Below are 12,909 nucleotides of genomic sequence, written 5' to 3'. Positions count from 1 at the left end.
CTGTACCACTTAAACAACCATTAGTGTATCACATATATTGACATCAAACACTCAAAACATAATATGAGAGATGTTCTTTCACCACCACAAAGCCATAAGCTGGCCGCACCCCATAGAGGCCGGCCACCCCCTCTCCCCAAACCCTAGCCGCCCCACTCCTCCTTCTTCCCCGCATGCTTAGCGAAGCTCCGCCGGGATTCTCCACTGCCACCGACACCACGCCGTCATGCTGTCGGATTCAAGAGGAGCTACTACTTCCGCTGCTGTTATCACCAGATTTTGGCCAAATCAGGAAGTGGGCCGTAAGAGAGATGGGCTTGGAAGATCACACGTGGAAGATCTCTGAAGCGGCCTTGCGCGAAGAGTTTGGGCTAGACTGCCCGTGTATCTTTAATTATGGTAGATTATATCTTAGATTAAGAGTTAGAGTTTGCCCCGTGCACGGTTAGGTGCACGCCTGAATTAGAAAGTCCCCTGGACTATAAATATGTATCTAGGGTTTATGGAATAAACAACAACCAACGTTCAACCAACCAAATCAATCTCGGCGCATCGCCAACTCCTTCATCTCGAGGGTTTCTACCGGTAAGCAACATGCTGCCTAGATCGCATCTTGCGATCTAGGCAGCACAAGCTCCACGTTGTTCATGCGTTGCTCGTACTGAAGCCTTGTTGATGGCGAGCAACGTAGTTATCATAGATGTGTTAGGGTTAGCATAGTTCTTCGCGTAAACATGCTATCGTAGTGCAACCCTTGCATATCTAGCCGCCCTCACACCTGTCTCAGGTGTGGGGGCGGCACCCCGCTTGATCGTTATTTAGTAGATCTGATCCATTACGATTGCTCCTTGTTCATCAAGGATTAGTTTAATATCTGCAAATAGTTAGGCCTTACAAGGGGCTGGAGGATCCAGCGGCACGTAGGGTGTCGTTCGTTAGTCCTAGACAGGATGTTCCGGGGATCAACCTCGTGTTGGTTTTTAGGCCTTGTCTAGGATCGACTTACGATCACCGTGCGTGGCCGCGAGGCCCAATCCTGAGTAGGATGTTCCGATTATGCGGTGAAAACCCTAAATCGTCGTAGATCTAATTAGCTTTATCTTGATCAAGCAGGACCACCATATATTCGTGCACCCCGTACGAATCATGGGTGGATCGGCTCCTTGAGCCGATTCACAGGATAACCTGAGAGCCGATCGAGGCTCGTATTTAATGTTTACGTGTATGCCATGCAGGAAACTAAGCGAGGCATCTCCATCACCTTCCTGACCAGGTATAGGTCAGGTGGCACGCCCTTGCAATCAGCATCGGACGTGTGACAAGAAGGCTTTGCGGGCCGTCGCTCGGAGGGACCTCGGCCAGCCGCAGCCCTAGGTTGTTCCCGGCTCTACGGTGTTGCCCGTCGCTGCCCGCCGGTGGGTTTCTGACGACAACACATTCTGGCACGCCCGGTGGGACAAGCTTCTACATCGACCACATCGCCATCTACATCTGAGATGGCGGACGTCACGCCAGTCACGTATGAGGATCTGACCGACGAACTCAAGAAGAAGTATGACGAGATCAAAGTCATCCTCGAAGCCGACCTCATCGGCTCATATCACAGGACCCGTTCACATGGCGTCAGGTGGAAGGGGTTCTCACCGGAAGGCGCACTAGATGGGATAGACCTCTCTGCCCCATCGGAAGAACGCACCAGGTCCCTGCGGTAGGAGATCAACTACCTGGTGGCTCACTCGCTACACCGCCACTCTGAGAACCTGGTCAACACGTTGGAGCGTGTCGCTCTTCGCGTGATCCAGGAGATCATGAGGCACCAGTACTCGCCGTCAGGACCAGCTCTCGGGACGCATCAAGGAGAGTTGCCACTCCAGTCCCGTCCACCGCTGCCATATGCGTTGGCAGCACCAGAGGTGCCGGCTTCACCGGCATTCGTCGTCTACAAGATCGGTGGTGACCCTGGTGACTACCAGTTCTTGCCTGAGGCGCCTAAGGAGATCCCTCACGGGTACACGTGCACGTATGTGCCAGATTGTGGTGGCCCAGGCACTCACAAACCAGGCCACAACATCAGGGACTCCTGGGAAAACAGGAGGGACGTCAGCGACAGAGCTTGAGAAGCAGACGTGGCTAACTAGGTACGCCACCCCGACGAACCTCCAGAGCTCAGCTCCTGCAGTTGGCTCAGAGCTGGAAAAGCAAACATGGTTGGCTAAGTACGCCACCCCGGCGAATCTTCAGAGTTCAACTCCTGCAGCCAGCACAGCGGATCAGATCAGTACTATACCGAGAGACCAGTTCGGCATGGTGCCGAAAAGGAGGGCAATCGGCTATTCCAAGCCGTATCCCGACGACTACGAGATGATCCCGCTACCACCCAAATATCGGCTCCCTGATTTCTCCAAATTCAGTGGATCAGATGGTTCCAGCTCCATCGAGCACGTGGGCCGATATTTGGCACAACTAGGACCGGCTTCAGTGTCGGATCAACTACGCGTGAGGCTCTTTTCACAGTCCCTCACGGGATCGGCTTTCGGATGGTACAACTCGTTGCCACCAGACTCCATCCGGACTTGGAAGCAGTTGGAAGAGCAGTTCCATACGCAGTACCATTCAGAGGCTTCCGAGTCCGGCATTGCCGATCTAGCACAACTACGTCAGAAGCGTGGAGAAACTGTGACAGAATACATCCAGCGCTTCAGGAATCTTAGGAACCGATGTTATTCGGTTCGGTTAACTGAAAAGGAAGCAGTCGAGTTGGCAGTAGCAGGCCTCGCAACACCGCTCAAGGACATGGCCTCCCAAGCAGATTATCCCTCACTGGAGCACATGGTTCAGAAACTGTCGGTATATGAACAGCGCCACCCGGACCTGTACCAGGACAAATTCAAGCGTGCAGTAGTCCTGGTCAATGCAGAGGAAGACGAAGTTCCCTGCGGGAGACCAAGAGGTAGCGGTGGCTGAATGGGCTCGGGGAGGAACCCCGTGTCCTGCAAATGGGTAAAGCCACCGAGGCCCGCCCTGGGATTTGATTTTGACGTGACCAAGACTGAGCAAATCTTCGACCTCCTGCTCAAGGAGAAGCAGTTGACGATTCCTGAAGGTCTCAAATTCCCCACGGTGCAAGAGCTGAACGGAAAGCCATACTGCAAATGGCATAACTCGCTCTCCCATGCCACCAACGACTGCAGGGTGTGGCGTCAGCACATCCAAGCAGCGATAGAGAAGGGACGACTGATTTTCAACCAGTACTCCATGAAGGTCGACACCCAGCCCTTCCCCGCCGTTAACATGGTAGAATGCACTTACCCTGAAGGTTGCCAGCCAGGATCCTCGTTCAGCATCAACATGGTAGGACCTGGGCACCACTCTGGCAAAGATGGAGACGAGGGCAGCTGCTCTCGTAGCAAGGACACAGAGGAAGCCGCTCCACGCGATCGGCTCCGACATGATGGCAAGCGCTACGTCACAGAGGGAGAAGTAAGGAACATCAGATATCAGCGACCCCTCTCTGATCACCTCCTCAACAAATATGTGAGTCAGTATGACCAACGCCGACGATCCAGCGATGATGATGAAAGAGATCGTCTGGCTAGAGAAGCCAGAAGACATCGTCGGCACGATCACGATGAGGAGGAGCACGAGCGCCGTGCCAAAGAAGAATCAAGGGAGCAAGATGACAACGACAGGCACTGGGACTGCCCCTTCTTCAGACACTGCTGGGATTCAGGAATGAGCCGATTGCCCACAATCGGCAATTGCCCAGAATGCAACCAAAAGAAGAAGGAGGCAGCCAACGTGTCCGTGTTCAGGCGCTTAGGGCCTCTCCCACCACAGAGCAAATGCGCTGAGTCCCCTCGGTAGGCGGATCTCGAGGATTCAGAAGACGAGGGACAAGAAGAAGAAGACAGGTACCACCGGCCAAGGTGGTGCCCTGATGGACTCAGCCGTTCACAAAAGCGCAGGGTTCAGCGTTTGCGCGGTCTGGAGGAAGCCGAAAGGGTATACTTGCATACATTAAGGAAGGCACGACCTGATCTGGCTGCGAAAGTTCAGCGAACCCTGGACGAAGAGGGTCGTCCACGGAAAATGGAGTGGCGCCCCAAGCAAAGGAAAGCCGATGATGAAACATCGGCTGGTACAAACATGGTGCTCGTCCTTCCGACGGAGCTTAGTGCTCCACGATTCTACGACGCACTCAAGGTGGACGATAGCAGGCGCATCAAGTCAGAGGTTGGGCTGGTTTTATCCACCAGCCCGACCGCGTAGCTGAAGCAAAGTGATGAGCAGACGCGGCGAGGCTGATCCTTGTGATCGGCCCCAAAAATTGTGAAGGAGCATTACAGAACCTTCAGTCAGCACTTCAATCAATATGGAGGCCGATTCCAGCAATCGGCCAAAATTATCCTAATCACATGTTCTGCCTGTATGCAACGTCAATCTACTGGGCAGCGGCCACGTCGGCAGATGAAAGTCAGCACGAATCATTGCAGAGCCGACGTGCAAGTGCAGTGCCCTAGCTAACCATAAAAGCCGATATCTGCAGTCACCTGGCAGATTCGGCTCGGGGGGCATATAGCCAGATGAACATGTGCAGCAAACATGTGTACAATGAAACATTAGGGGCCGATTAGAGAAAAATCGGCCAGTAAAAATTTTTTTTTTATAACAGACAGCCGATGCGCAGCCATCGACTCTAGTACGACCAAGACCCACTGGCTATGTGCTCAGAGTTCACGTCAACATCGACGTTCAGTGGAATAAAGCTGATCAATGAGCTGTGCATCGTCACCGGCATTCTCGCCTTGATTAAGGCTCGGGGGGCAGCTAACTTGGCAGATGTTCTGTTTTGGGAGCCGATTGGAGTCGCATCGACTGACCCTGCATCGTGATCTTCTCTGAAAGCAGTTCAGGTGTTGCAAAGGAAAACTGCTAAAGCTACGGAGAGGAGCCGGAAAAGGAGGCCGTCGGCTTTACAGGTTTTGGACCGGCCTGTCGCTGCAAGAAAAGGGAAGGGACTCGATTCTCAAAATAGCCGATGAGTAGTCATCGGCTAAGGGTTGCGAGAAATCATGGTCAGATGTTAAATCACAGCCAGAATTTGAGAAGTGCTTGACTGGCGGTATAATCGACATTTGAGTCCGGCTTCACGGGCGTCCAAAGGAAAAGGAATCCGATACGTTGCTATCGGTCTTGGTATGATTAGCGGAAGGAGTGAAATTGGATTAATTGAAACAATTTCATTAATTCAAAGGGGCGGCTTTACAAGAAAGAGCCGATGGCTCTCAAAAGAGGGATCTGGTGCCTAGTGCACTGCTACTACTAGTCCTACTCTACTAGTCGTCGCTGTCCTCATCATCGCCGTCGTCGAGGTCGTCGGCGCTGCTCCCAGGAAGCTCCTCGTCGCTGCTACCCCAGCCCTTGGCCGGAGCTTCGTCTTCCTCGTCATCATCATCATCCTCGCTGTCCGCCCAGGAGCGGAAGCGCTTGGTCGGCGGATACCCGATGGAGGAGGAGGATTCATCCTCCTCCTCTTCCTCCTCGTCGTCATCATCGTCCTCGCTGTCCGCCCACATGCGGGAGCGTTTCTTCGGCGGGAGCCTGGCGGAGGGGGAGACCTTGGTCTTCTCTGCTTTTCCTTCTTTCTTCTCCTTGTCAGAGGAGATGGGGTTCGCCCCGGAGTGGAGGTCGTCCTCTTTCTTGTTCTTCGGCGATGATTGGAGGGGGAGGCTTGAGGGGGAAGAGGAGGACGAAGACATTGCTACAGGGGGAGGGTTTTTTTTGGTGCCGATGGCTGGAACAGAGGAAGGGGATGAAGAGAGCTAATCGATCGGCACAGTTAAATAATGAGAAGCCTGGTGAAAATTTAATGCCATTGCAGTTTCCGAGGAAGTGATGCCAAAGCTATCGAATTTTGCAGAGAAGCTGGAAAGACAGGGCATCATGATGAAGGATACTGCGACAGGTCTGCTCTGCCACGACATGACCCTTCGAAGGAAAAACAGAGTGGTTTTGAAATTATCATTGCCAAAACCAGGGGGGCATGTGTTATCACCAGATTTTGGCCAAATCAGGAAGTGGGCCGTAAGAGAGATGGGCTTGGAAGATCACACGTGGAAGATCTCTGAAGCGGCCTTGCGCGAAGAGTTTGGGCTAGACTGCCCGTGTATCTTTAATTATGGTAGATTATATCTTAGATTAAGAGTTAGAGTTTGCCCCGTGCACGGTTAGGTGCACGCCTGAATTAGAAAGTCCCCTGGACTATAAATATGTATCTAGGGTTTATGGAATAAACAACAACCAACGTTCAACCAACCAAATCAATCTCGGCGCATCGCCAACTCCTTCATCTCGAGGGTTTCTACCGGTAAGCAACATGCTGCCTAGATCGCATCTTGCGATCTAGGCAGCACAAGCTCCACGTTGTTCATGCGTTGCTCGTACTGAAGCCTTGTTGATGGCGAGCAACGTAGTTATCATAGATGTGTTAGGGTTAGCATAGTTCTTCGCGTAAACATGCTATCGTAGTGCAACCCTTGCATATCTAGCCGCCCTCACACCTGTCTCAGGTGTGGGGGCGGCACCCCGCTTGATCGTTATTTAGTAGATCTGATCCGTTACGATTGCTCCTTGTTCATCAAGGATTAGTTTAATATCTGCAAATAGTTAGGCCTTACAAGGGGCTGGAGGATCCAGCGGCACGTAGGGTGTCGTTCGTTAGTCCTAGACAGGATGTTCCGGGGATCAACCTCGTGTTGGTTTTTAGGCCTTGTCTAGGATCGACTTACGATCACCGTGCGTGGCCGCGAGGCCCAATCCTGAGTAGGATGTTCCGATTATGCGGTGAAAACCCTAAATCGTCGTAGATCTAATTAGCTTTATCTTGATCAAGCAGGACCACCATATATTCGTGCACCCCGTACGAATCATGGGTGGATCGGCTCCTTGAGCCAATTCACAGGATAACCTGAGAGCCGATCGAGGCTCGTATTTAATGTTTACGTGTATGCCATGCAGGAAACTAAACGAGGCATCTCCATCACCTTCCTGACCAGGTATAGGTCAGGTGGCACGCCCTTGCAATCAGCATCGGACGTGTGACCAGAAGGCTTTGCGGGCCGTCGCTCGGAGGGACCTCGGCCAGCCGCAGCCCTAGGTTGTTCCCGGCTCTACGGTGTTGCCCGTCGCTGCCCGCCGGTGGGTTTCTGACGACAACAGCTGCCCGCTGGTATGGGGAGGTGGACGTCATCTTCATCAACAACCGAACGTGTGACCGAGTACGGAGGTGCTGCCCGTTCGTGGCGCCGTGATCAAGATCTTCTACGCGCTTTTGCAAGCGGCAAGTGAACGTCTACCGCAACAACAAGAGCCTCATCTTGTAGGCTTTGGAATCTCTTCAAGGGTGAGACTCGACAATCCCCTCGTTGCTACCGTCTTCTAGATTGCATCTTGGCTTGGATTTCGTGTTCGCGGTAGGAAATTTTTTGTTTTCTATGCTACGTTATCCTACACAAGGTAGCATATTTTTGATTCAAACACTATGTCAAATTACTTAAGGCTATACTAAGTTGATTCTTAATTCAAGATTGCTTAGAGTTTTCCCTTTGTTGAGGAGAATAAGAGAGATGTGTTGCATCATCTCTATGTTACCACGTGATGCCCATATGATTTCTTATCAAACTAATGTTGAAGTTCAACCAATTTTATGTCTTTGATGAATTATTTGTGTCCACTAGAACTTAAAAATAGAGTAGACAAGTGAACCCATGAATCCCGATCCATTTTAAATCATTAGAAACACCTTTCCAACACCATTACGGCACTTCATATTTTCTGCTATTTATTCATCCGAAAATAACAAAAATACTTTCTCCACATATACACACACAAAACCAATAAAGCATTAGCCTTTTACCATTTTTATTTAGCTTGCTTAGTTTTTTTTACTTTGCTTTAATTTAAGGTATCCTTGTATTTCCTATTATGAATATGAAACCTTGTGCTTGACAACCACACGGTGAAGTTGGGGAAAAGAACTTTATTTTGCAGGTTGCTAGAAGAGGAGAAGAAGAATTCAGCTTCTAAGGCAATTCTAAGGGAGTTCGATATAAACCCTCGAGTCACCCTTGCGGGGAAAAGACACTTGCTACAAAACTCTGCACTTAGAGTCCCAACGAGTTGGTACACACAGAGTTGTTGCCTTCACCTGCCATTGACAATACGGATCTGGAACTTCCCTTTTTAGAGGAAGAAATTTGGGATGTAAGCAACAACCTGATAGGGCTGGACGGATTTACTACTAGATTCTATAGGATTTGCTCGCCTTTGATCAAGGAGGCAGTCATGAAGGTGATGAACTGGTTTGACACTTCAGATGGCTGATGGTTTGAGAAAGTAAATGATGCGTTCATAACGTTGATACCCACAAAATAAGGGCCGGTGGAAGTGGGTGAGTTCCGACCCATTATCTTGGTGCACAATTTCGGGAAGATTATCTCCAAGGAGATGGCAACAAGATTGGAAAAAATCTACCTCGCCTTTTTGACTAAGTCATAGTGCATTTCTTCAGGGACGAGCAATACATGATAATTTTTTCATGGTCAAGAACTCAATTCAGAGTTTACATAGGCGCCACAACCCTGCACTCATGTTGAAATTAGATGTGGCTAAGGCTTTCGATTCACTGGCGTGGCACTTCTTATTAGAGATTCTGAAAAAATAGGTTTTGGCCTAAACCGGATCGCTAGAGTCTCACTTATCCTCTCCTCTTCTTCAACTCGAGTTCTAGTTAATGGGCTGGCAGGGGATCATTTTTGGCACGGTCGTGGAGTGCGTCAGGTGAACCCTAGTTCGCCAATGTTTTTGTCATGGTGTTCAACGTGTTGAATGCAATTTTCAAAATATGCTAAGGATGTTTGTTCCTTCTCCACTTTGGCAACAACTGATACCCGACAAAAGTTGTCTTTCTTCGCTGATGGTGCGATGCTTCTGATTAAACCGACGGTGAAGGAGGCCATGGTTTCCGTGGAACTGCTGCGATTTTTTGGTGCATCCTCATGCCTCTTCTATAAAATGGCCAATAGTTCGGTGTCCCCAATTCGCTGTGAGGGGATTGATTTGTATCCCTCGTTAGATGCGTTGGGGTTCCCAGTTCAGAACTTCCCGATCCACTATCCTGTACTACGCTTGCCTCTCACCAGATTTTCTTAGACATAGGTACAATTCTTGGTTGACAAGATTGCAGGGAATGTGCCGACATGGGTGGCATCCCTACAGAAGAAAAGTGGTAGGTTGGTCTATCTGAACTGAAAATTGTCCGTGACTCCGATCTACCACATGCTCTCTCTCAATTTTCCCCTTGGTCCGCCACTACTGAGGCGAGGAGAGGACAGTGTGTGGTGGCCTGGAACATGGTCTATACTCCAAAGGATCGGGAGGGGGGTTGGGAGTTAAAAAAACCAGGCTTCTGACCCACGCCTTGGGTATGAGATGGAAGTGGATGGCTATGATTGACAATGAGAAACGAGGTTGAGGAGATATTTTTGTCTTGCGCTAAGTGTGTTGTAGGCAATGGCTGACGAATTTTTTTTTTGGAAGGATCAGTGGCTTGAGGGAAGAAGCGTGGAATACCTCGCGCCGTACCTGATCAATTTTTTCAAGTCAACATCAAGAAAACTGATAGTAAAAATCGCCTTGCAGGATGATAGATGAGTAACTCAAATTAGGGGTGCTCTGTCTGTTCCACAAATTGTGGAATTCATGGATATCTGGGAGATCATTAGTGCCATGAATTAGCAAGAGCAGGATGATATGGTGACATGGAAGTTCTAAAAAATATGTGACATTATATGACGCTCATGCCATGATACACTGAAAAAATGTCAGGAAATAGTCAAATTTTCACAATATGTGACTTTTTTTGACCGAATCGTCAAGGAATGAGCGTCATATAATGTCACATCTGTTGTAATGACTTCAACTGGGGTGTACTCGGCAAAAGCGGCGTACAACACATTCTTTGTGGACGTGGTGCGTGCATTGACGGCTACGGCGGTGTCCACGGCAGGCGTGCCTTTACCACACAAACTGCATCTGTGGTTTCCAATGAAGAACAGGTTGTGGACAGCCGACAGACTGAAGAGAAGGGGATTGCAACATCGGAGTGAATGCCCCATTTTTTGCCAGGAGCGACTGCCAGTGGCTCATCTTACTCTGCAATGCTCCTACACACGTCAGATATGGATGCTGCTGCTAGCATATAGGTTACACCAATACACACCCGACGCATCAGCCACCACTCACACTTGATGGAGCAGGTTATTCGATGCGGTGCCAAGAAAGGATCGAAAGAAATTCAATTTGATATCCTTGTTGCCCGTTCTCTTTGGCTTCAGCACAACAGTTGAGTGTTTGACAAGTTAGCCACTATGCCAGCTGAGGTGTGCCCCAAGATTAGAGCTGACTTCGACCTGTGGAAGAGAGAAAAACTATGTGGAAACCTAGGAGAGATTGCGTAGGGTTCTAGGTGTGGAGTTTCCAGGGACGAATCTCCTATGGATTCGGCGCCGAAGAAAACCTTGTACTTTTGATTTCTCTCTCTCTCTCAATATATGAAGACACACATCTTGCGTGTTCTTGAAAAAAGAGCTCTTTCTTTATTGCAGGTTATTCGTTTGACTACGCGCTAGATCCATACGTGGCCCAATCTCCAACAGCCAGGGAGACGTCCGACCATGGAGTATGGGTGCAGCTGTGCGAAAAACGGTTGCAGACGTTGTGTTCAACCGATGCGGCGGGCGGCTTGATAATACGATCATGTTGATTCTTAGACTTTTCTTGATTAGTTTTTTTGTTGGTAGATTCATGTACCGAATAAGGCAAGAAATATGATGTATGCATCGACAAATGTAGAGACCCGAGCTTCCCCTTTTCGAAGATGTTTTTAAGCTGTATTATTATGACCACTAATCGATTACACCTCACTTTGTACGGAATTGATCTATATGTGGCAATCTACTTACATAAGGAATCATACACTACTTAGACTTATATATGGAAATGTCACCAAGCAAGGACACAAATTCTCTGATAACCGGCCGCAATGTTTCTATCGGATTGTTGTACATTTTTGTCGAAAAAGAGACAACGTCCCAGCCTCTGCATCGATTGGTGCAATCTGATATGTTTGTAGGTTTGTACTACCATCGCTGTTGTGAAAACCACAAACATATCAGATTGAATTGGTACAGAAGCACAAGGGCCGGACTTCGATGGTTCAGCGGTGCAAAGATGGTTCTTGAATGAAGCGGACAAACGCGCGCGTGATACTACTACAGGTACAATAGAAGTCAAGTTCACACTTTTCTGACATATAAAGAAATGGAAGGTCGTTGAAAGGATCTAATTTGCTCATTGTTTTTCCACAGCCCCAATCATGTCACGCGAGCGCGAGAGTGACGTGTAATCCGGACAAGCCAACCCTTTCGCCATTGTTCTTCTTCCGAGGAAAATTCTCCCGAGGAAAGAAGTAGCATGAAGCTGACCGCATTCGGGTCAACGAAGGACGAAAAAGATACTGTTGTTAACTGTACCTTGATATGAACTAATGCCCCACACAATGCCATTACACTAAGCTAGCTAGGCTGGACCAGATATATGGTGTACAAAAAAATGGCACCTCGCCTAGTTTAGGAATTAGGAAGAGACTGTCACCAGTAAAACAAATAAAGTGACACTGCCAGCTCCACACATGCAGGTACTTACTGGTATAAAGTATGAACCGCAGACACGTAATGAAGCAAATGCTAAATTTGCAGACGTCGGCCTTCTAGATCATCGAGCAAGTAGACATGTAAAAAACTTCATCTCTACTATTTATACCTGCATTTTTAAAACCTTGGCAACTGCCAGGCCTACCGTCGATCGATCACCATGTCCTAATCAGCGTATCTAATCGCACCCCACGAATGGATCAAAGCGCCCCTTTTCTACTAGTGCGGCACAACACACAGCGGAACTGAGCCTTTTCCTGCATGCATTGCACACCGATCGTCTGCAGCTGCAGCTAGCTGCAAAGAGGGGGAGAAAAAGAATGAAAGAAATCGATCCAGCGAGGACAGTATTAGAAATAAGAGCTTATAAAATGCTAAGTCAACAGTATCTCTTGGCCAAAGTTCTCTCCTTTAGCTCCATACATCCCTGTTTTTTTCTTTGCTGCGTATAAGTGCGTACAGATTAAGCACACGATCGATACAGTCTATATGCATGATTGATGTTGGTGAGGAACGGGAGGCGCACTAGCTTCTGGAAGGACTGGTGGTGGATTGGGAGGGGTCCCATCATGCAGTCCTTTCCGCGGCTCTTCGCCATCTGTGATGACCAAGACATCTCAGTTGCGGATGCTCTAAATCGCGATTCCCTCCAAGTCCGTTTCCGCCGTTCGCTGGATCAGGAAAGCCTGCAGCTATGGGATGAGCTGCAAGACTTGGTTAGTCAGGTGCCCCTTGCTGACGGCCTGGATAAGGTTACATGGCACCTCGAGCAGAGTGGTTCCTTCTCGGTCAAATCTATGTACGCCCAACTCTCCCAGGGCACGACTATTGCTCATCACAAGGACATGTGGAAATCAAAAGTGCCGCTTAAAATCAAGATCTTCTCCTGGCAGCTGGCGCTGGACAAGTTGCCCTCGGGACTGACTTGTGACTAGACACGGCCCTTCCAATGGACTCTGCGCCCTTTGTGGCGACCCGGAGGATGCAAGCCACTTTTTCTTCGCTTGTTCGCTTGCTACATTCGCTGGGTCAGTGCTACGCCCATTCTTTGGGATGCAACTGGTGCCCGGCAAACTTCGCCCAATTCCATGCTATCCTCTCTGGTTTCTCTGGATATGCTAGGAAGTTGCTGTGGGTG

At 49.2% G+C, this 12,909-nt stretch overlaps 1 protein-coding gene across 1 annotated transcript; it reads left to right on the top strand.

Moving 5' to 3' along the window:
* Positions 1–12,340: 12,340 nt before the first annotated feature.
* Positions 12,341–12,706, top strand: LOC139838997 (uncharacterized). Its single transcript, XM_071829025.1, has one exon. The coding sequence runs from the start codon at positions 12,341–12,343 to the stop codon at positions 12,704–12,706; it is 366 nt and encodes a 121-aa protein (XP_071685126.1).
* The last annotated feature ends 203 nt before the right edge of the window (positions 12,707–12,909 follow it).

The sequence above is a fragment of the Lolium perenne genome, chromosome 4, assembly GCF_019359855.2.
Source record: "Lolium perenne isolate Kyuss_39 chromosome 4, Kyuss_2.0, whole genome shotgun sequence".
Taxonomy (NCBI): domain Eukaryota; kingdom Viridiplantae; phylum Streptophyta; class Magnoliopsida; order Poales; family Poaceae; genus Lolium; species Lolium perenne.
Note: the sequence above shows the minus strand (reverse complement) of the source record. Positions and strands in the feature narration are given on the sequence as shown.